This window comes from Vollenhovia emeryi, unplaced genomic scaffold, assembly GCF_000949405.1.
Source record: "Vollenhovia emeryi isolate VEMERY1.0 unplaced genomic scaffold, V.emery_V1.0 DF939376.1, whole genome shotgun sequence".
NCBI classification, from domain to species: Eukaryota; Metazoa; Arthropoda; class Insecta; order Hymenoptera; family Formicidae; genus Vollenhovia; species Vollenhovia emeryi.
In genome coordinates, this window is record NW_011966990.1 from 63,778 (window position 1) to 87,698 (window position 23,921).

At 43.8% G+C, this 23,921-nt stretch overlaps 4 protein-coding genes and 1 long non-coding RNA gene across 15 annotated transcripts; 2 read left to right on the forward strand and 3 right to left on the reverse strand.

The window, feature by feature from the left end:
- Nucleotides 1-1,282: 1,282 nt before the first annotated feature.
- LOC105558135 lies at nt 1,283-13,569 on the reverse strand. The gene is made up of 2 exons (XR_001008648.1): nt 13,538-13,569; nt 1,283-1,753 (listed from the first exon to the last, which is right to left on the reverse strand). It is a non-coding gene; the product is annotated as an uncharacterized LOC105558135 (long non-coding RNA).
- Nucleotides 2,537-8,616, reverse strand: LOC105558134 (DNA-binding protein Ikaros). Of its 5 annotated transcripts, none has more exons than XM_012005665.1 (6): nt 8,235-8,616; nt 6,681-6,891; nt 6,332-6,563; nt 5,108-5,376; nt 4,682-5,017; nt 2,537-4,507 (listed from the first exon to the last, which is right to left on the reverse strand). In XM_012005665.1, exons 1-6 carry the CDS (start codon nt 8,428-8,430, stop codon nt 4,039-4,041), a joined length of 1,713 nt encoding a protein of 570 aa, XP_011861055.1. In that variant the 5' UTR covers nt 8,431-8,616; the 3' UTR covers nt 2,537-4,038. The 5 variants fall into 5 exon arrangements, with proteins under 5 accessions (XP_011861055.1, XP_011861059.1, XP_011861058.1 ...); XM_012005669.1 differs by lacking the exon at nt 8,235-8,616 and adding an exon at nt 7,520-7,881; XM_012005668.1 differs by lacking the exon at nt 8,235-8,616 and adding an exon at nt 7,440-7,462 and having other exon boundaries at nt 6,681-6,896.
- Nucleotides 8,772-19,502, forward strand: LOC105558133 (liprin-beta-2). 7 transcript variants are annotated; one of them, XM_012005658.1, is made up of 13 exons: nt 13,614-13,769; nt 13,839-14,022; nt 14,634-14,836; nt 14,973-15,124; nt 15,244-15,598; nt 15,783-15,944; nt 16,004-16,135; nt 16,233-16,404; nt 16,917-17,212; nt 17,301-17,477; nt 17,568-17,939; nt 18,046-18,248; nt 19,208-19,502. In XM_012005658.1, exons 2-12 carry the CDS (start codon nt 13,935-13,937, stop codon nt 18,214-18,216), a joined length of 2,280 nt encoding a protein of 759 aa, XP_011861048.1. In that variant the 5' UTR covers nt 13,614-13,769; nt 13,839-13,934; the 3' UTR covers nt 18,217-18,248; nt 19,208-19,502. The 7 variants fall into 7 exon arrangements, with proteins under 7 accessions (XP_011861051.1, XP_011861054.1, XP_011861053.1 ...); XM_012005659.1 differs by having other exon boundaries at nt 13,681-13,769; nt 18,046-18,142; XM_012005660.1 differs by having other exon boundaries at nt 13,681-13,769; nt 16,233-16,311.
- Nucleotides 19,503-20,099: 597 nt separating this feature from the next.
- On the forward strand, nt 20,100-22,580 carry LOC105558137 (60S ribosomal protein L27a). The gene is made up of 6 exons (XM_012005671.1): nt 20,100-20,219; nt 20,506-20,569; nt 20,844-20,941; nt 21,137-21,286; nt 21,536-21,668; nt 22,450-22,580. Exons 1-5 carry the CDS (start codon nt 20,136-20,138, stop codon nt 21,662-21,664), a joined length of 525 nt encoding a protein of 174 aa, XP_011861061.1. The 5' UTR covers nt 20,100-20,135; the 3' UTR covers nt 21,665-21,668; nt 22,450-22,580.
- On the reverse strand, nt 22,527-23,806 carry LOC105558136 (splicing factor 3A subunit 2). Its single transcript, XM_012005670.1, has 2 exons — nt 23,101-23,806; nt 22,527-22,988 (listed from the first exon to the last, which is right to left on the reverse strand). Exons 1-2 carry the CDS (start codon nt 23,644-23,646, stop codon nt 22,710-22,712), a joined length of 825 nt encoding a protein of 274 aa, XP_011861060.1. The 5' UTR covers nt 23,647-23,806; the 3' UTR covers nt 22,527-22,709.
- Between the last annotated feature and the right edge of the window lie 115 nt (nt 23,807-23,921).

The window sequence follows — 23,921 nt, forward strand, 5'->3', positions numbered from 1 at the left end:
AGAAAATCAACAGGTTGGATTTGCTACTGCTTGCATCATTGCCTTACGTTCTCGACTGTGATTGGTCGATTTTCTTATGCTTACGTTTTACGTCCTTACGTAATTTTATGTGTGAAGGCCTTTACAGTCAGTGTCACAAGAGCGTCGTCAGCGCCACCTATAGGGCGAACGATCAGGAATTAATTTTCTGCGGAATAGGACACAGGGAGGGGGAGTCTAATATGCTTTATACCTTATGGGCCGGTAACATTTGTTTAGTAGCAAAGAACACACGTTTTCTACGATGAGTGCAGCCTGCAGCCTACGCGAGTCGGTACGAAGCGGCCTAAACATTGAAAAAGTTATAAATTTTCTCTTGAACATCTCAAAAAGTATATTAGGCAAATAAAAAAATGTTTCAGACAAAACTTACGTACTTTTTAACGTGGCATGCGAATCTGTTATAAAAAGTGGGGGTTCCCATTTTAGATTTTAAAGTTGTCCCCCGCCTCACCCACAGGGGTGGGGGTGGGGAGGTCAATTTTGGTATCATTCAATAGCTCTTTCAAAAATAGGAAATACGTATTTTTCCGTTTTCCGATCCACCCACAATTTCTCGGGATATTCAACCGTTCCGGGACTTTTAGACCACCCTGTATATGAAATGACTCGGGAAGACATCCCCAACAACATATTTAAAAATGAAGCAAATCGGAGAGGAAGTCGCTTTTATGCATAATTACCGTCATTACTTTTGGTGAATTCATAGCCCAATTATTTTTTCGACTTAAGTAAGGTTAATTCGCGAAATTAAAGTTTAGTTTACGTAGCTTGTAGCTGGAAAACTGTTTGCACTTCGTTATTACTTATATGTATAATAATTTTGAATATTTCGAAAGCTTCTGTTTTAAATGGCTTGCAACTAAAAGATTGTTTCTCGCCCCTCTCTTTTCTCTCAAGTAAAGCACGAACGTTTCATTCAATTTTGAATTTGAATTTTTGCTAATGAGTACTGAGTCTAACAATAATGGAGCAAATAACACATATTACATTTTACGCAATACTACTAGCCGCTATTTTTATAGAACACCGTGCATAAAACAATAGTGCAGACATGGACTAATTGATTTTATCATGTACAATGTCACAGTTATCGGTAAGTTGTCGCGTACACGTGCCATTACCAAAATCCGTGACGAGGCGATGCGAGCCGTAAGTCGCGAGTTGGCACATTATCACGCGCGTGCACAGGGCCTGAATTCTCAGAGCGGGACTGATGAGCCGGAAAGAAAGAGAATAAGACTTATGCCATAAAAATCCTCCGTTCTATTCCTTATATACATAATATTCATGTATTTAGATTGTACCCATTACACCGTAGTAACATCAACAATATTTTTTTGTTCCATTCTTATTCGATTTAAATATATCTTTATTCGTATGTATAAATAAATTGTGAGAGGGGGAGGGTTTGAGAGGGGAACAAGGGTGTGGGTGGTTTGTCGTGGGTATCGCCTGGTCTTATTATACTCGAGACTGTGCTCTCGTCGTACTCTCGTTTGCCCTAAAGATATATACCTTTACGTCTATCTTCTAGCTTTAAGACTATTTTCTTTGTAAACGTGATCACAGTGTAAAGGCGTCGCTATATACGCTAAAGCGGTAAGCACATATGGTGAACACGGGTTAACACACGCTCCTGTGTCCTGTATATCCGTATTTTTACATCGCACCTTTCGCTCTCTTATTTTTTCTCCGTTCTCTCTCTCTCTCTCTTTCTCGCTTCAATCGAAGTTCTTCCGTTCATCTCCTCGCACGAATACACACAAACTTTCTCTTATCCTCGATGAATTATTCCCAATCAGGCACTTTTTTTGTTCACGATTCCGCCCCGAGGAGCCGCACGAGAGTACGACAAGCGCGCGCATCATTCTTGTTTTTGTAAAGGTATCTAAAAAGATTTGTACGTCAATGATGCTTTAATAATAAGGATCGAAAGTGCGAATGACGAACGTGTCCCTAATAATGAACATACGTGCCCTGCGTACAAAATAGTGGTAGTTTCGCGACAGCTCTTAAATACGTTATATCGATCGAAGATAGTAATAATTCGTGTACGTTGCATTCGTTTACGCGTGAGATCTCTCGACACGCGTCGTTCTTCTTTTCTTTTCCCTTTCCTCCGCTTTCTCTCCATTTTTTTTACATGTGAAAATTCGCCCGTTGTAAATCGTGTTACGTGGCATCGGCATCTGTTAGAAAAGCACCGTTAACGCTGAGACATTTGCTTGTTTAATCGTATAGTCCCGTGATTTCCGGTCCTCTTGGAATGCAAAGCAAAAATAAATTACTTAGACTCTAATAAATAATTATAATCGTATTAAATATTACGCGATATACAGAAAAGTTATTTAAATAACTACAACCATTTACAGCAGTGTCCGCGTGTACGTGTATCTCTTCGTCTCGTTGCGTAAGAGACGGCACATATTTATATATTTATATTATATCCGTGTATACATATATCTGTGTGTGTGTCTGTTATGTACGTGACTCTACGTGTGTACATACATGCATATATACACACGCGCAAACACACACACACATATATGTATATAGATATATGCTTTCTCATTTCTCTTCCCTTCGTGCTTTCTCTCCCGTCTAATACTTTTTCTGTACAAATATTTATATATAAAATATTTATCGGATTAAAGGCGAGAAAGGCGGAAAGAGGTGACCTCGGCCGATGCGAACGGACATCGAGATACCTGCCCGATACGTACAAGTCTTCGGCTAAAAGTCACACCTCTCGAACTTACCCCCTTTCGTGTTAATAATTAATAACGCACGCCCGGCTAGCTTTTGTTTTCCTGTACATCCCCGCTCCACGGTTTTGCACCGGTTTTTCACTGATGCGACACAACGTTCCTATCTAAAGGAGAAAGAAGAATAGATGGAACCGACGACGATACTTCCCGGTATTGACCACGTTGCAGCCAATAAATCGTCGATCCAACGGTAGTCACGTGTATCGGTAGTACGGTATATACGCCGCGCCGATGTGCTTTTGACGAACACGACGCTTCAGTCCTCTCCAATTCTCTTCTGAATTGGTAAAGCAGTACGAGTTCTTCACGATTCGGTGTCAAAATCCAAATCATTCAAGACTAAACTCTTTGACCTGATTCGCGGCATATTGCCTTGTTTCTATTGTATAAATTTTAACCACATAGGTCTTAAACCTTACATGCATAATTTCTTTTTGTCTTTAGGTGGCTTGGCCTTAGAACAATAATAAATGCGTTTTCTTGTCTCTCTGCATTGATAGATTTTCGACGAACCATATCCATGTCGTCGCGTTTGTCTCAAGCATCCGAACCGCACAGCGCCAACGAAAATCTCTATTTACTTGAAATTTTAATGTACTTTTTCGCGATAAAAGTACACAGCTATATACCATATATATATATATATATATATATATATATATACTTTTCGCGATTATCGACGGGGCGATTCGCGACGCACCCCATCGCACTTGCATATTTATTTTACTAATTTAAGACTAATGATAGAGCTCGGAATATCTCGATAAAGCCCTATGGACGGATAGTTCGTACAATATAACAGCATGATGGACGAGTGTATGTTGGCAATTTCTTTTTCTCTCTCGCAATTTTCTCTCTTTTAAAAGAAAGGCACAATTTGTCGCGTTTTGTACATTATTTTCTGAGAGAGCAGACATACCCTCTCTCGAATTTTTAAGAATAATTTACAATTCAATTTACAGTTGACTCGCCGTTATGCTCCAGCGAGCATGTTCTTGCGGCATTCGAAAGTATTTTTGGCGAGAAGTATGTCTGGACACGTCGCAGAAAATACTTATACCTTGATGCTAATGAACACTGAACGTACGTATTACGTACCGAATCTCCTGCCGTTTTGTTTCGTTCAACGAAGATGGAAAAGAAAAAAAGAAGAAAAAAAAACAAAGAAGAAACGGAAAGAGGAAAGACAAATTTTAACCGCGGGTATCTCTCTGCCTTTTACTCCCAGCTACTGATGACTTTTGCTCAGTAAATGAGAGTTGAACTGATACAGATTGCAGCACTGCTCCCCGCAAATATTGCACTTCCACGGGTTACTTTCGCTGTGACAACCTTTGTGGAGGAAGTACAACGTCTGATCTGGAAACGTGATGCGACAGTGGGTGCACTGGAGGCCACTCGTGCGAGGATCTGGCCTGGTCGAGGTGGGTGGTTCGCCCCTTGAGTGTGGATTGGAATTAGCGCTGCCGCAGCCGCTGTTGTTACTATTATTATTGTTATTGGTAGAGCTGGTGGACAGCTTACGGCGTAGATCATCGCGCAGTAACGACTTCAATGGTGACACCTTGATCAGCGACGGTAACGGTAGATTGCTCGACGTCGCTCCACTGTCATCCATACCGTTGCTGTTTGGCTCCTGCTTGATGGGTATCAGGGAGATGGAAGGTGTAATGGCTTCGTCACCTCCACCTACGTTCCTAAGGAAAATGCAAAGAAATGTGCAATTTCTCTTGTAATTTACACAATTTGTGAAACGCAACTTATTTATCAGTGAAATGGAGATTAGCTAACGTGAAAATGTTAAGACGTGGTAACTCGTAGCCATTTTTGAACAACTGCGATCAATTTCGCAAGTGTTCTCAGACGCTCACCTATGAATGGTACTGCTATTGATAGATAATTGATGATGACTACTGCTCGGCGCGTTGCTATTGCTGTCGGCGCTCTGCGGACTATTGGGACTGTCTCCGTTTAACGGGGCAGGACTCGGATTTCGTTGGTTGGCAGCTTGTTCGGGGTAAGGAATGGATATCTCCACGTGGGGCGTGAGGAAATGCATGGGGGGCGTGGCGTTGTCGGTCGAACGGTTACCAGTGCTGTCCCCGCTGTCGGACAGAGGTGCCGAAGGCATCGCCTCCCCGGACGTGCAACTATTCATTATGGATGTAGAGCTATTTGGTCCTGGATTATCTAAATCTATTCCATGTCTGTGGACAATAAAAGGCACGTATGAAGTATATGTGTAAAATGGGAGCAATTTCCTTTGATAATTCACGATGGCACTCGATGCAGCTTACCTATTAAAGAAGTGCAACCTAAGGCATTTCATTGTTGCCGCACGATAATTACAGAGAGGGCACGATTTAACCATGTCATGCTGGCCGACGTGCTCGTTTTGAAAGTGAGCGCGCATCGCGATCTGTCTTTGGAAACCTCGGTTACATATCGGACAATGGTATGGCAAAGTTTTCGAATGCGTCGTAAAGTGTTCCGCAAGATGGTCCTTCCGAAAGAATCTCTTCTGGCATACCCGACATTCGTACGGTTTCACGCCCGTATGCCTCATCTGAAAGATAAAGGGGAGGACACAATAGGTCAAATGTTGACAGATAACTATACGTATACAGGGTGCTCCCGGGTTAATGGCCAAACTTGAAAGATGTATTTAGGACCTCAAAGCAAGAAAAATTTCCCTCTGGAAATATGCTCGTAAACGTTCCGTTCAAGAGATATTGACGTCTAAAGTTATGAACTTTTAGGAATGAATAATTTCGAAATATGACTATTTCTTTGATTCAGAATTCCTTGTCTGGTAAATATGGCTTCATCTGCCCATAAAATGTTTTGCGAGAATTGTAAATCATAATTTGTTTGATTTAAAAACCAATCGCAAAACATTCAGTACGACGGAACTTTGTTTACGAAATCGAAGGTCATTGATGATAGGCTTTTATTTGCATGGTGAACAAAGCGTCGTATCATCGTACTTGGTTCGTTGAATGCTTTCGTCGAATAAACTGGTATGAAGTGCCTGTTAATGATCTTCAATCATTAAAACGGAGGATAGTGCAGGCGTGTAACGAAATTACAGACGCACAATGTCAGTCAGCCACTCATTCTGTCATCGATAGATGCAATGCATGTCTCCAAGGTGGAGGCCATCATTTTGAACAAAACGTTTAATAATTAAATTTTTATTATTGAAAAGCAATAAAGAGGATAAATCTAAATTATTTCGAAATTATATTCATTCCTAACAGTTCATAACTTCAGAAGTCAATATCTTGTGAACGGAATGTTTACGAGCATATTTCCAGAGGAAAATTTTTCTTGCTTTGAGGTCCTAAATACATCCTTCAAGTTTGGCCATTTAATCCCTGTATACTCGGAGAATCACAGAGAATTATTGCTTGAGAAAATAAGATTAAATTGAAGAGGATTATAAAATTCTCTTATATTTACCAACATGTGTCGTACTAACATACAGGTCTCTCCCTCTCTCTCTCTCTTTCTGTACTCACTTTGTGTCGTCTCATGTTAGCTCCATTTGAAAATTTCATGTTACAGACGTCGCATTCAAACATCTTTCTGTGAGACCTGATTCCCGAATGGCCCTCCTCGCCGTCTCCGTCATTTTCCGTCCCTTCTATGCCCTCAGCGCTCTCCCCGGCTTCGCCGCTCGCCAGACATTGATCTTGATGAGCGGAGAAAGCTGCCTTGTTTATAGTTTCATAATTGTCGCACCTATCACACCTATGGGATCGAGAGAATTAGAATCCGGCGTATGTCCGGTTGTTGGCGAGCCAGCTGTTGGCAAGCAACCGTCGCTCGAGAGCGGTCGGACACGAGGGTCCGTCGAGCGAGCCTCACCTGAACGCAGGGACAGCTCCGTCGCTACTGTCATAATTTGTATTGAGAGCCGCCTCGTTGTCGGGATCTAACGCCTCTTCCTCCCGATGATTAGAAGAGTCTCCAGCCTCCGCTTGCGAAGAGGAATGGGAGTCTACCTCGTTTTCCCCACCACCACCGTCAACCCCATCTGACATGTTACCAGGCGGAAGGACTATCTTGAGTCCGTCATCTAACCTAAGACGACAAGCACTTGGATTAGTCGAGCGTACTTTTTCGACGAGGCGGCCGCCCGTCGGAGTCGCACAGCAGCCCCGAGACAACGCGCCGTGGAACGCGGCGGCGATCACCGTCCGCGCATTTAAATACGCCCGTAACCCGCTTAAACGAAATCGCGCTGCCTCTCCGCGCTAGAAACGACGGGTGTCGGAGCAATCGCCGCGCAAGGATCGATCATCTGACGCGCTCCGCGTAGTCCGCGTTCCATATTTCGCCGAGCCGAGCGAACGGGAGGCTCGTCGCTCGGGGCAGCCGACTCGATATCGTCGTGCCCTACATAGCGTCAGCGCGTTCATCGTCACCACGCTCACGGACACGTCGCGGCTCGCAGGACTCCGGCGTCGCTCGTGCGCGCGCGAGCGAATCTCTCGTCGACGCGTCGCGCAATCTCGACGCGAATTCCGCGGATGGAACCGAGGCTGTTTTTCTCGCGCGTCCTCGCGTGGTGCGCGCGGACGCGCGCGCGCGAGAAAAAGAGAGAGAGAGAGAGAGTCGTCTCACCGTGACGTTACGCGCGAGTTCGCGTCCGCTCGGCTGCATCTCTCGCGCCGTCGCGCGCCGTCGCCCGATGCCCCCTTTACCTGTCAGCTCTCTCTTCGGCGCGACGGTGCCCGATACCCGTGTATCTCTCTGTCAGGCGTCTGATCGGCCGCGCGGACCCGCGACCCCGCGGCAGCGAGCGAGAGAGAGAGAGAGGGAGAGAGAGAGAGATTGCGCGCGTGAAACGCGAATATACTCCGAGAAGGGATGCCCGAGTGCGAGCAAGGTGCAACGGTACGAGTGTTACCCAATCCTGGGAAGATTACGGCATAGAAACACCTGGTGGTAAAGCGCAATGCCAGAGTGCACTGCACTTTGTCCCAGTTTCGACCGAATCCGTCACTCGTGACGTAGTTTTCGCGGCTTTTCCGCGGAAAGTCTCTGGCGGTCGCGCGCACACGACGACGGAGGGGGAGGGGGAGGTGGAGGTGGAGGAGGTGGAGGAGGAGACGGAGGCGAGAGGAAAAAAATGATTGGCAACCGGAGAAGGAGGGGGAGGGAACACCTCTCTCTCGCTCTCGGTTTTGCGGGCCACTTACTCACATTCCACGGGGGGAGGGGGGGCCGCGGCGGGTGCACCTTCCTCGGCGCCACGACGGAATTTCGCCCCGACACACTCACGACGAGCGCTGCCGCGCACGCATCTCCCTGGCACTTATTTTTCTCTCTCTCTCTCTCTCTCTCTTTCCTCGTTTCCACCCCGCGGTAGCAGCGCGCACAAATAAAATGTAACGGAAGCGCGAGGTGTCTCCGTACGGCACTTCACTTGCTCTCTCGCTCGCCGTGATATCGGCACTGCTGCCAACCACGTCGCCGTCGGCGGAGTCGCCAGAGCAGACTCGCGACGCTCACGACTCGGCCCGTGCTCGCCGAGACCAGGAACGCGCGGACCTCGGCCGCACTCGCGTCGGGCGTGCGCGCGCCGTGGGTGACGGGCCGCTGGCGCGAACATAACCTCGCCCGCGGCCCGAGGTTGGTACCGCCCGCGCACTTCAACTCCGTTCAAACCTGTCAAACGTCACGCGTCGTCTCGCTGCCGTATCGTCGCGTCAATCACGCCGCGGTGTGCCTAACCTAACCTAGCCTGACCCACCTATACGTAAACTTTCATCCGGGAACGCGGGAGAGAGACGATGTGACATCCACCGCGATAACGGCATTGATCTTGTCGCGTGTCGACATTGCTCGACATCCATGCCGCGACTGCCGCGACGGGCGCGACCGCACCGCTCCAGTCCGGCTGCCAATCTCGCCGAGTCTCACGCTCGCTGCGCCTCGCTGCCCGCAGCTGCGTCGCGCGAGAGTCGTCGCCGCGAACTGATATCCTCGGCGCGCGTCCACCGATGTTTATCGGAAACGCGCGGCCAGCGTCCGCAGGTCGACGGTCCCTGCTTCCCGACTGACGTAAACAGGTAAATTCCCGAGACGCATATCTCGCGTCCCCGCAAGCCCCTACTCCCCGGCACGTTGCGACGAGCGGAGAAGTGACCGAGCTCGAGCTCCTCCTCGGTGTCTATTTTCCTCGGTATCACAATCGCCTTATAGCGTTTTCGATTTGCTGACTCGACCCGACTCCGAGTCAGAAAAGTTTGATGAAAAGTAAGATTTTTGCAGAAATTGTGGTTCAAATTCTTGCTTTTGATCAAACTTTTCTGACTTGGGGTCGGGTCGAGTCAGAAAATCGAAAACGCTATTAGATGTGACATACCTGTATATATACAGGGTGATAAAAAACCAAGTGCCATAAATCTGTGCGATGAATACAAGCATTAACCATGGGTCAGTGACGTTTTATTGCGGCGTGACGGGCGTTTCATTGAATCGTCACAACTCTCCGTTTAGTTGTTTGCTCCTCCGTTTGTTTACCTCTCAAGGCGCTTGTAAGGCCTTTCTTTCTCAAGTTATCAGCGATCACAGTGAGAAACGAGTAGCTGGAGTTTGTGGCCTGCAAGGTTTCTTCCTCACCAGATTTAACGCCTCTCGACTTCTTTTTCTGGAGTGCAATGAAAAGTATGATTCCATTCCGAACTAGTCGAATCCGAGGAGGATCTCTGGTCGCTCGCATCGTCGGGGCATCTGAAACCATCACATGCCTGAAATATTTCCAAGAACGAGGTCGTAACTTTGAACAGTTACTTTTAAGAAGAAAATCATTGCATCGCAGACGTTGTGACGACTCAATTAAACGCCCGTCACGCCGTAATGAAACGTTGCCGAGCCATGGTTCCTATACTTGAAATCAAAGTCTGCCGCGACCGTTTATATGCAACGTATTATTTAAATGGTTTCCGTTTGATCTCCGCGGTCCGCTGGTAGATATTCTGTTATACTTGGGCGCCGAGTGCTCTGCAGACAAAGCTGACAGCGGACGCTTATTGCTAGTAACATTTATTTTCGACAGATATGGATGCATCTCACAGCAGAGAAAGATTGCAGGAAGATTGCAGAAATGTTACATTGCAAGATTGCAATATTGCAGCAACATTGCGCAACATTGCTGTAACGTTTCTGGAGGATTGCAGCAACGTTGAAATGTCCGCCCTCAGAGAGATTGCAGTGCAACATTATAGCAATGTTGCAGTGCAATATTTTTGGAATAATTTGTTGTACACAAGCAGAGAATTTACTAATTACATATGCATCCGGGCCTTTTTCAATACACAGCAAGCTATTGCGAAGCAATCTAAGGAGATTATGTCGCTTCGCGATAGATGGAGATTGCGAGCAACACCGCACTGATCAAGTACTTAATAATTCGCGCATTATTGGTATCAACGAAAATAACATTATAAAATTCTTGTAATTAGACACATTTTTTAAATAGAAAATATAGTATTTTTATTATTTTTGAAACAACAATATTGCTATCGAAAGTTTGCAATTTTATATCCCTGCAATGTCTCTGCAAGATTGCACTGCAATCACGTTTCTGTAATGTAACTGCAACCATCTGTGCTGTATGGATTATTTTCGACAGATATGAATACATTTGTCCACCGATGTTATCGATTCACGAACGAGCGTATTGAGGAGATACGCCGATAAGTCGTGGAAAAAAAGTTATTTACTCGTGCTCGGTGCAGCTGTGTTCGCGAAGGAGGATTAGCGGAGCAAGGAGGACGGAGAGAAGAGGGAGAGAGGGAGATAATGGGGAGAGCGAGACAGAGTACACGTTATGGTGGCAGAGTGTTGGGCGTTGCTCTCCGCTACCTGTTGATCGTCATTTACATGTTATCTCCTCGTGCGGTTGTCGTGGTTTCGCCAATCCGTCGGCTCTTTCGTGATGATTTTTATCATGAGACGCTACGGTGAGATCGGAGTGAGTGATTGTCCCGTGATCTCTCTCCCCCCCCCCTCTCTCTTCTCTGCAGCGTATCTCGACGATCCTCCCATTCCTCTTTTTCACACGTTACGTATTTTTCCGCGATCGATCGGATTCGTGTGCTTTGTCGCTGATAAGAATCCGTCCGTTTTGCATATGTTAAGTGCTGCTAGATGGATTCTGCGTTTAACGTAAGCGACGTTTCTCTGTTTTCCTGTGTTAACGTAAGCGACGTCCCTCCATTTTCGGGCTGTTTTATTTAATACTTGTAACGAGGCATCTAGGGGGTCGATTGCGGTTCTCAGATTGGGTGAAAATGACGAAAGTGTAGTAACTCACCCAATTACGGTTGATCTCACCTCGTGAAAATACGAGTTTGTCGCGTGAGCGGGTTCAACGGGCTATTTTGAAGTGAAACAGATGAACGGAAAAGTGAAATGAGTTACAATAACACAGAGCAAAATAGAGATGTTATTAACAGTGTTTGTGGTTCCGTAGGAGACTACGAGATGCCTCAAATCCATTTATTTACAAGTATTTATAGGAGAGTGACTAAAAATTAAGTATCTTGAAAACATAACCTATTGTTTAGTATCAAAAATTGAAGTAGAACGAGACGTAAATTTGTCTCGTTCTCTTAACCTTACTCTTCTTTTTCGGCGTGAGAGTGTGAAAATATGAGATTAATATCCCGAAAGTGCCTAGTGATCTCGCAGTTTCACTCGACACAACCGTAATTGGACGAACAATGTCACGTGAGATGAAAACGTGAAAAGTGAACGAGCCCACCGAAAAACCGACAGTCTCGCAGAGACTGTTGAATTTGATTGTTATAAGACTCGGGATCTCTGTCTCGAGAATAACTGTTGGCACGAGTGGCAAATTCGGGAGAAGAATGAGACTATTGAGAATTCACGCCTCGTAGCTGACACTTAAAAAAGCGCAAAGATTCTAAGATACTTTCGCATCGATTTAGTGGAAAGAAATGTGACATCTCGTTCTCTACTTGCTGCCATAATTATCTTTTACAAATAATTCTCTTTGGACAAGTTCACCAACTGTTGATAATGCAATTGCGATATATTTAAATTAATTCCTCTCGAGCCCAAGTGCTCCACTTCAATTAGATACAATTGTAATTTTATATAGAACGTCAGGACAAAGTTTACATTTTATTCACTCGCATGCGTCGGAACAAATGAAAATTGTAATTCTCTTGTTGCAGCGTTAAGTGATGGGCAAAGGTGAGGAGAGAAACGGTACGACGGCGCAGGCGGGCGAATCGACATTTCTGGCCAAGAGCTCGAACGAAGCCAGTAAGATGCTGGAGGCTGCGCTACTCCAAATGGACGACATTATTTCCGGTACAAATATGATTTATAGACATATCAAATTTCGATATATCGTCTAAATGCACGAGATGAAAATATCTGTACTTTATAGATACATTATCGACACAATTCTAAGAGAAAATTGTGACTTTGCCATTAAAAGAAAGACGAGAAAATATTCAGAGACACGATTACAGGTTCATGGTAAATTCCAGATTGCAAATATCACAGGGCCACTTTACTCTTTCGCCAAATCCCAGTTGAAACATTCGTTGCGACGATTGCTTATATCGCAAATATATTTGCAGGTGCTTGCGCGGAAAGCTCGGCCGAGAGCAGCACGGAGTGGAAGAACTCGGTGAAGGAGGCGGCGAGGAATCTCGTGACCGCGATAAAGAGCGCACCGATGCCACCCCCGCCGCCCGATGGCGTCACCCAGAACATCCTGCTAGCGTGGATGCAGCCGGTAAGCTGGCAGACAGACGGGGGATCGGTTTTATGCCGCTTGCACACTCGCCTCTCGACGAGCGAGGGACGAGTCTCGTCCTGTCTCCTCAGAATTTGCGCCCTTCCGCGACTTGCGCCTTTCAAGGCGCAGCACGTTCCGGAAACGAGAACACTTCGCGATCGACGGCGTGCGTGGAACACGTGCGGTGTCCGCTGCGCGCATCCGGAGCCGCGTATTGCATCCGGTGCATGCTGCGTTAACGCGCGCACGTGTTTGATCGCCGCCGTACACTGCTCACGTACATCCGCGCGTACGTAATGTCTAACTTCGTAATCGTTAGACCATAATCATGGATGTGATGTTGACCGACTCGAAGAGTCCAGTTTTGGTTTTACTTGTCACTGCATTACTGCCTTAACCACGGATGTGTGTGCTGCGATTATCGTGATGTACGCTCAGATTTATGGACACATGGATCCTGCTCGTTGCTTTAATTAAAAAAACTTGTATAATTAATTGGCGAACATTACGTATAAGACTTATTGCTATCGCAATGGTCTTAATTTGGATCCGTTAATGTTTGTCTCGTAATTAAACCTGAAGAGGACTGCGATTTGCAGTCGAAACGTCGTTGTGACAATTAAAATACATAGCCAGTTATGTCGAAACTAATTGATTGATTATATTAAATTATTGATTTAATTACTGGTGAGAGAGGAAAAACATTACCAACAACAATTTAATTATCACTCTTGTAGCACTTTTTGTCGTACGATTGCTGGTCGGATTTATAATTTCCACTATTATATTTCATCATGTCACTTATTATGCGACTTAATGTTGAAAATATTTTTTTATGGGACTTGAATAGCTAGAGATGAATGGCCGCGATCGTAGGTCTCCTAGGTAACGAGAAGAGAGGACATTTATAAAGTCTATTTATAAATTGCTGTTACGCCTCTCTCTCTCTCTCTCTCTCTTTTGCGTACTCCCTCCCGCTCGAAGGATTTCATGGCGTTAATTTTAGTTTCGGCGGAGACGATGCCGCGGCTGGTAGCGCGAGAGTGCACTTCACCGAGATAACGTTCGATTGTGTAGAAATCTGCCGATATCAGAGTCCCCGAATGCACTTTGTACGGCAACATCGTTATACGGAGTGTCTATTGTAAACGGTGACCTCGCGAGAGAAAGTAAGTGATAGAGGTGTGATTTTTATTGGTAAAAGTATCTTGACATTAATACATCTGTCACTGAATCAGATATGATACCGTAATGTGTTTTATGCTGAGCTCAACTGGCAAGCAACCGCAGTAATTGAGTGGAATAAAACGTGCGGCGTGAAAAAAAAATTCATCATGGAGAACACCTGGAGCGACGGAATCGCCGGAGAACGAAAGGATCTCGCTCCCATAATGGAAGAAGAGGACAAGGGACAAGCGAAAGGTTTCTAGCTCTTCTTTTTCCATCTCGCATGACGTCAGTGAGAAAAGTAGAAAAATGCTAAATCTGCCTTCCGATAACATTAATACGTCTTGAGAGTTGACGTAAATCCGCAGTTAACGATTTTCGCGAAAGCGAAGCCACTCGAGCGGTTTCGATTCAACGGCGCGATATAACTTGGCAAACGTCCGACGACAGACGAGCTGGCGAGACTCGTCGCGTTGCGGTACTAAAATCGTGCGGCTGGACGGCTTGCTCTGGCTGGCCAGTGCACCGAAGTTATGCTTTTGATGGTGCCCGAATAAATGGCACGCTCGAAATAGATTGCCTTAACCGAGCAGAGCGCACCGACCGCAGTTGACCGTCGATCGAAGGCACATACGTTCGTTGACTCATACTTGGAGTACGCGTATAGTACGCGGGGAGAAGGATTGTTGTTTCAATCTCTGTTAAAGTAAACAGCCGTCGAAGGTCAGTCGGCGCTAATTGATCGACCTGCGTTACGATCTTGGGAAATTGGCCGCGCGATACCGGAACACGCGTCTATCGGAAGATACCTCTTGAACCCCTCGTGCGCGTGGATTAAAAAAAGCTTTCGCCGTATCTAAATTCAGGTTCGCAGTCGGACTCGTCGGACGCGGCGTCGACTATAAAGCGCTGGAACAGTCGGTGGACACCCTCAGAGGGCTACGATTCGTCGGGTACGTCGACCAACTCCGACGTGGGTGACGAGTACGTCGAGGATATCAGGGCGGACTTGTCCGAGCCGACAGTCGCGTGCCAGACGGCCTACCGTTCTCAGGAGTGTTTGTGCCAGGTTGTGTAGACTTTAAGTATCCTCGATTCCTCCGTGGCGATCGAGTTGAAAAAGAACTTGTGTATATACTAAGTATAATATAAGCGAGGTACTCGTATCTCTCGTCGTGAGGGCTATTGATAAAATGTCATTGCAGGCTTGCTTACTCGGCTATGCCAAAATGATAGCGCTTCAAGGCAGTATGCCTAATATCTGTGCAGTATCCAGCGGCATGGCTAATATCTGCCCGTCTGCGACGACTGCGCGTCTGGCGAGTTACCCGTCTCTCTACGCGATGCCGTGTTCAAGGTCACTGTTTGTACAGCATCCCTTTTACATTCGCGCTCGACAAATACGAGAAATTTTCTAGTCAATTCTAATGAATTTTATATAATGAATTTTGCCATGCGATCCTTGCGAACCAACAGCGTTTCTAGCGAGCTCGCGCATCACGCCGTTAAGGAACACGCGAGAAGCGTCGCTCATTATCCGCACGTTTGTCACCTGCAACAAGACCCGTTGTTCGCCAAGGAGCGAGAAATACACGCAGGTAGCAGGACGAACAGTACGACATCCCTGCCGGTAAGCTCGACGGGGAGATGCGCCGGTTCTTTGGACAGAAGACGACGCCGATTCCGCAGTAGAGTGGATCGCGATCAGAGAGCTATGTCTCATAGCGATCTGATCTGCCACGAGAGGGATAGGCCGCAACACTACTGCTCGCTGCAACAGTTTCACTGCGGGAGCAATATGTGCATAAATAATTATCATAGCAAGACCGAGGTATACTGTGTATGGAAGAACTTTTAATAAAAACTCGCGCGATTGTGCGATGCACCAAAATGCGAATTTTTCCTCATTCCTTTTATTTTAACAATCAAATATTTACGTTACACATTATATTTCAAAATAGTAAGACTTTTCATCAATCAGATATCGATAACCGTTTTGTCAATTTGCTTTTCAGGAACGATTGAGAAAATTGGAAAGCGAACGTGGTGCACTGCACATGGAAGTGTCAGTTTTGTCCGAGCAAGTCGACGCACAATCGAATAAGATTCAAGAGCTAGAGAGCTTGCTCCAAGAGAAGAAAGATACTTTGAGGCAGATGGAGGAAGCATTACAGAAGGTAAAGTTGTCGTATTTGTATGGCCGACTTAGAGCCTCACGTGCTCATTCGTATTACAGGAGGTTCTATCGAGGAGCGCTTTGGAGACACAAAAGTTGGAGCTTCTTACCTCCCTGTCTGAAATGAAACTCAGACAAGCTAGTTTGGAGCACGAAAATCTTTCGCTGCGCAGTACAAGTCCTTTATCGAATGTTGGTATATATTTCAATATTATAAAATTCTACGTTAGGCTTTACGCACATTATGGGATGCGACGAGAAAATTTACTAAGCAATTTTACGTTTACAGGGAGAACGATTCAGCAGACATACGGGTCAATATAGTAGTCTTCCTAGGCCACCGACGTCCAAGAAAGGCGTCGTATTTGGTAAGGTTCCAAATTTAGTCTCGGGAGCACATACAACGGTACCTTTGGCCGTTAGGGGAGTCTCTGCGAGATGTCTGTCTGCTCCTATTTTAGGTTTCGATCGATTTTTATCTAAGCATGCGGTGTCACGTTTAAAAGTTTTTAACGATGAACCTGTTGTCTCGACTTATTAATTGACTTAACAGCATGTCGTTGCGATAAATTGAAAGGTCGTTCGCTTGCAACTTACGATGCGCATGCATTCGGGCGTTATTATTATTTAATAATAATAATTGAATTCGTTAAGTCTACGCAGTGCGAATTAATTTTTATTTTCATTCTCATGCAACTATTGAAAGGCGCTTTCTCTTCATCTTAATTTCATCACTTAACTTGATCTCACCTTGGAATTTTATCAAGCCGAAGAATGGATTATTGATTCGATCCTGTATCGTTTCGATTGCTTTCAAGTATTTGAAGAAATAACACGAGTAACAAAGAGTCATGTCGGTATTTCGTCTCAATGCAATATTGAAAAGGGTCAATAGATATCATTATTCAACGTACATACATATACACATGTATAAAGTTGCGTGTAATTATATAAAAAATATATGTTATCGCAGCGGAGGAAACAAAAGTCGTGATGTGTGAAACGATCGCGCGAGTGGAATTGTCACCACCAAAACCGCTGGCGGAACTCGGTATGGAGGAGATCGGTGATTGGTTGTCTCGCCTTGGTCTGGAATGCTATACCGCCGAGCTGAGACGTTGGGGTGCCACCGGATCGAAACTGCTCGACGCCACGCAGGTTCAACTGGAGAAAGAGTTAGATATAAAGAACTCTCTGCACAGGAAAAAGTTGCTTTTTGCCATTGAATCGGAGCGAAACAACGGCGCTGGATTATTCGGTTCTCATAAGGTTCTTAGGCGATCAACGTGTTATGCTGTAACTTTATCGAGTTTTCTGAGACAATCCGAGAGTAAAAGTCCTCTCTGATACCTCGCAGATGGATAACGCGGCCGTGTTACGATGGCTAGACGATATTGGACTGCCGCAGCACAAAGAAGCCTTCCACAACGCCAAGATCGATGGTAGAGTTTTACACAGGTTGACTACAGAGGATCTTTTGAACCTTGGAGTAGCTGCACAATTACACGCCGCCAGTTTAAGACGTGGAATTCAGGTACTCGACAACGTATAAGCTTTCAGACTCTTAATTATATTCAGCTACTACATGATAGTGAATATAGCGAACGTAATCGTAATCGTGTAGGTTTTACGAGACTTGAACTTTGAGTTTGACAATTTGGAAAGAAGATCCATTAACGGGAATGGTGCTGATGGTACAAACGTAACTTTCTGGACGAACCATCGTGTGATGGAATGGCTGCGGGTCGTAGATCTCGCAGAGTACGCGCCGAACATGCGCGGCTCCGGTGTTCACGGCGGTCTTATGATCCACGAAGGTCGATTCACTTCCGAGCTGCTCGCCACGTTGCTCAGCATTCCACCGGCGAAGACTTTACTTCGTAGACACTTGACGACGCACTTTAATCAGATCCTCGGCAGAGACGTGGTTCAGCAAAAGCGCGAGATAGAGAGCACGCTTGGATTCGTTCCATTGACGCTTACCGCTAGATTAAAGGTGCGCTTTATTTGTTCTTATCTTCGCGCTTTATCTCACGGAGGAGGCACGATAAAGGATTCCTCATATTTTGGTGTTTAAATGACGATTAATGATTTCACCCAAGGTACCAAAGAAATCTCAATTCACGCTGAAACGCAAGAAGAGTAAAAACGAGATGGATTTCGGCAACTTGGTTTGTCCATTGGAGGCATCGCCACCAGGTACCCCTTCAACGCCCTCGTCAACACCGGGCAGCCCTAACTTGAACTCACCCACATTTTCTAACCACAATTAAAGCTTCATTCGGGTAATCATCTCAACTAACTTGTAAGTCTAACTCGACTAATGATATTAAAGATCGTATTACGATCGAAAAATTATACTTTCATAAGTTGTTTATGTTCTTATTACTGGAAAAGCTCATTTTCTCGCTAAATACTATCATCATGATTTTACCCATACAGCACGGATGGTTGCAGTTACATTGCAGAGACATTGCAGGGATATAAAATTGCAAACTTTCGATAGCAATATTGCAGCAATGTTTCAAAAATAATAAAAATACTATATTTTCTATTAAAAAAAAATTTTAATTACGAGAATTTTATAATGCTATTTCTGTTGATACCAATAATGCGCGAATTATTAAGTACTTTGTTAGTGCGGTGTTGCTCACAATCTCCATCTATCGCGAAGCGACATAATCTCCTTAGGTTGCTTCGCAATAGCTTGGTATGCATTGAAAAAGGCCCGGGTGTATATGTAATTAGTAAATTCTCTGCTTATGTACAACAACGGCAAATTATTCCAAAAATATTGCGCTGCAACATTGCTATAATGTTGCACTGCAATCTCTCTGAGGGCGGACATTTCAACGTTGCTGCAATCCTCCAGAAACGTTGCAGCAATAATGCAATCTTGCAATGTAACATTTCTGTAATCTTCCTGCAATCTTTCTGTTCTGTGTAGATATATGCGTATCTTGAGTAAGCGAGATGTAACGATTATTATACGTATGTATATCCATTTAAGGTACAATATACATACTATGTATATTGCTGAGTTTTCAATTAAACTCCTACTAGCCTATATCGTAACTGTTACTTCAACATGTTGCTTGTTATTCAGTCAGTCTCTTCATGTATTTCTTCATTATAATCAATACTTGTTCTTTTTATCAAAAGCTTTTTACTTAGAAGACACCGAATTCTACATGGCGCTATTATTAACTATCTCGAGTGTCGTTTATTTTCTGCATATGGTTAAAAGAAATTTGTGCTTTTTAGACTCGGAGGATACTGGGCAAAGGAGAGTTATAGGTTGCATATGAAGTCGACGAATTGCGAGAGGATATATTTCTATGTAAAACGGATACGTACATGTCCAAATAACCCGAGACAACGCGCGAAGAAACACCAGAATCACCTGGGACCAGTTATCCATAACGTAACATACATACATAAAAATGTGCATTTTGACAAGAAGTTGGGCATAAACAAGAGCTAACTCTGACCACCGCCAAAGTTTCATTAATGCCGCCGGCTAAAAGATCCCATAAAAATTAATCGCTTTGAAAAGAAATATTTTTACTACAAATATAATTAAATTATGTATAGGTATAGGTAAATCGGAAATAAAGATTAAATTTGTACCTATTCTTTATACTTACCTTTATTCATTTTTAATTCTTGTGTAAGAACAACGTGTAGTATCTGTTCAATCAGTTATCTGTTAGATGTCTCCGATTTTTATTATTTAGGAAAAAAAGTTGGAATCGCGTAGTCTTGTGCGACACAGCTGTGTACAATTGTAACTCACCTTTTCTACAATCGTAAAATAATGTTTACAATCTCTGTTAATTTTTTTTAAGCAATCAATTTTATTACAATTTTGTTCGTTTTATTAATATATCATTTAATCGTTGTGTGTGTGTTTAATTTCGTACTTGTATACATCTTATTTTGTACTGTTCAAATCTGTTCAAATAATAATTATTATTAAAATTATTATTATTATTATTAATTATTATTATTACAAGAATTATCAGTAAATACAATTTTAATGCAAACGTTTTCTAAGAAAATTTTAGACATATTTTGTAAAAAGAAAAATTGGTCGTCACGCTCGACACAATTTCCGCGTCAATTCACGACTAGCGGGACTTTTCGGTATACATCACATGCGCATGCGCAATACACGTATGCGTGATTCTCGATGGCTTTAGATTGGCAGGACTGCGGACCGCGGGTGCGGGGTGAGTACGGTTCCTTTCCTTCTTCTCTCATCTCGGCGAAAATGGTGAGTTTTTGTGCCTCGGTGTTTCCAGAGTAATCCAACAATTTTGGAGACATCGTCGTTTCGTAGACCATTTATTTGCGAGAAACATGCAATCGAGATCGTCGCGAATAATTCTGGGTGTTTATTACACTCGCGAGAAAAATGTTTCGATATATTTATGCCATACTGGACGAAGTTAACCTAAACTCTTCCGCGTTGGATAACGTTAACCTTCGAGAATCGAGTTGATCGTAATTTTGTGTATTGCTAATATTTATCTAGAGCTTATTATTTTGTTTTTGTCTAGTCTACACATAGGAAGAAGACCAGGAAGCTGCGCGGGCACGTGAGCCATGGCCACGGCCGCGTTGGTAAGTTTGTTCAATATATCGTAGTGTAGCCACATGCGTGAAATATGCGAAAAATAGATCTAATTTTTACCAATGTAAAATACCTCTTGCAAAATTTCAATTGAAGTTTCTCGGATCGAATCAAAAGTACTCGTTGCTCGTGTAATCATTCGCTCATCTATCATACCTTAAGTATTTTTAGTTAAACTTGATATAAACATACAATTTTTCTTCCTACTCCGTTAAGTACGTTAAAGATATACTGATTTATACAGGTCTTGTGTGTATCTTTTAGGTAAGCATAGAAAGCACCCAGGTGGTCGCGGTAATGCCGGTGGTATGCACCATCACCGAATAAATTTCGACAAGTACCATCCCGGTTACTTCGGAAAAGTAAGAATACGTTCGCGTACGATGTTACATAGTGAAAATAGTAAGGGCGGCTGTGTTTATAAGATGATGAGAATCTAATTTTCACCGGCGAACTGAATTACATTGATTGCTTTTATTTAATCTGAATAATTTCAAGCAGAAAACATTTCGTCGAGAGTTTATTGTTCTCCAAACTGATATTTCTTTATTTTGCAGCTCGGTATGAGGAATTATCACTTACGACGCAACACCAAATGGTGTCCTACTATAAATTTAGATAAATTGTGGACTTTGGTTTCTGAACAGACGAGATTGAAATACAAAGATATTGAAGGCAAAGCGCCCATAATTGATCTCGTGAAAGCGGTAAGTTATAAAAGATTCCTTGTAATTTTGCACAAATGTGTTCTTTAAATATTTGCGTGTCACATATGATGATTTGCAACGGGCGGACTGAAAAAGTGCTGTACAACACTTGTATTCCTGTTGAATGTTGCATCTGATTGTAATAAGACATTAAAATGAAGTAAAGCTTAAAATTCAATTATATTAAAAAGTTTATAACTCTTATACTTGGGTACATAAACACCACTTGATGTTAGTTTTTTTTTTCAGGGATATTACAAACTCTTGGGAAAAGGACGCCTTCCAAAGCAGCCTGTTATCGTAAAGGCTAAATTCTTCAGTAAACAAGCGGAGGATAAGATCAAGGCAGTTGGTGGTGTATGTGTTTTGTGCGCGTAATCGAGTATGTACCTTTTTCTCAGGATATCAATATTTCGTGTTGTCATGATGATCTAGTGTAACGGTACAATCGGAGAGAAACCTGAGAGCGGCCACGCCGACGTTTTACTCGATATCGTTTTAGGAAGCTGTTTTGCGCGCCCTTGCGCTCGTTTTAACTTTTGAAACTATTTCATCGCGCATTTTCTGACTGCTGATCAAGTCTCCACTTTGTGCGTGTTCATGCTACGCCTATTTTTCAGCTGTGAATTTCAAAATTACATTAACATAAATTATCTGTTTACATTAATTTTGTTCATGTAGTCGATGTAAATTTTATAAATTAAATGTCAGAGTGCATAGCAGACATGCACCAGTGGAAATTTTATCGGCACAGTCAGAAAATGCGTAATGAAATAGTTCCAAAAGTAAAAATTTGTGCAAAGGCGCACAAAACAGTCTCCTGAAACAGTATCGAGTAAAACATCGGCGTGGCCGCTCTCAGGTTTCTCTCTCTGGTAAAATATTTTAACTACTTAAAATTTTTAAGTTTCGTATATGATGATTTGCAACGGGCGGACTGAAAAGTGCTGTACAACACTTTATATTCTTGTTGATTGTTGCATTCTGATTGTAATGAAACATTAATATCGAGTTAATTGTAAAGCTTAGACGCACGTAATCATGAAGTGCAAACGATTCCGGATTGTTGCTGCGCATTAGTATAGATCGTTACATTCTGATCAATGATTTTATGAAATACCTTAAAGATTGCGTAATCACAAAAAAATTTGTTTCATTTTTAGAATATCAATATCCATCAACATGTACTGTGTAAGTGCTTAAACTTTGCTAAAACGCATGGAATAAAAGATCAGGAGTAATTTGTGGAGAATGTATTTCGATGAAATGATAAATAAACACATTTTTGTAAAGCACATTTCTCGTTTCTCACATCTCCTATAAGTAAATTCCACCTTGTACAACAGTACAAATATAATTAAAGTATAGACAGTAGTGTCGAAAGAAGCTTAATTATAAAGATGCGCCTTGTTCCACTAAATTCTTATGCTAAGTGTGGTGGTGGAGGAGGTATTTGCATTCCAGTCGCCAAGAGAGCTGGCGGTGGTGGCACCGGATTGAACATTGGCGGTCTGGGCGGAGGCGGTGGAACAGGCACCATTGGACCCAGTCCTGGCCTTATCAGGGGAACTGGCGGTGGTGGTACCTTGCCCACCGACGGCTTCTCGTTCTTAAATGCAAACTGCAAGAAAAACTGCTTTGTGTCTTTATTCCAATGGGTCCAGAATTTTCCCTCTGCCTTTTCCACTTCCCTGCTGGGCACCTATGTATAAAAGTATCGACAGTGAGCAAAGAAAGTGCAAATAGGAATTTTTTATTTAACCAATCGAACTTATTAACGATCTTGGAAAGATAGGAACAAAGTAGTTTTTTACCTTGAAGGCGATAGTTTCGTATGGTTCAGCAGCAAACAGCAGATACTGCCACTTGCGATCTGGTGGCTCGACTCTTTGCTCGTAGGCGGACATAAACCTGTGTCGCGGTATTACATTGTCCGCTACCTCCGGATAATCCACTTGAAACAGCAGGCTCTGCTGGCCAGACTCTGGATCGCGTTGCTTGGTGACTCGGTAACCAGGCCGACCGATCTTGACGAACTTCTTCGGCTCGACTCGGGGCTTCTCCGGTGCAAGGGTCTGCGGTGCTTCCTTGGCCTCCTTCGCAGCCCTTCTGGCCAGATTGGCCTGGTGTTTCTTACCCTGTGTATGCGCTAGGTAGCTACCCTCGTTGTTGTGTAAGGTGAGGCACAACTTACACTCGTACGAACCCAGGTGATTTTTCATGAAATATGGGTCCTTGTTCAGATCGATGGTTTCCAGGGCGAGCTGGCGGAGCCGCTCCCGACGGTCACGATTGCTTTCCGACCAGGACGCGACGCCGCCGCCGCCGGTTTTGCCGCCCGGGCGATTCTGGAAATCCATACCGGCTCGTGTGTGTCGCGTCGGTCGAAAGATAAAGACTCTTCCTCGTTGACGTAAATATTCAACGACGGTACCGTAAATACAAATAACCTCACTTGAATGGTAACCGTATTATCTGTCTGTATTTTACAATATTACTAGATGGAAGATATCTCTAAAAAGAGAGGGGATAGTATTGGCATCACTGAAAATTCCTAGGTAAAGCCTGCTGCAGACGATGCTATTTCCTGCTGGGGTGCGTTCCAAATCCCTACCTTGGTTACCATAGCCATAGC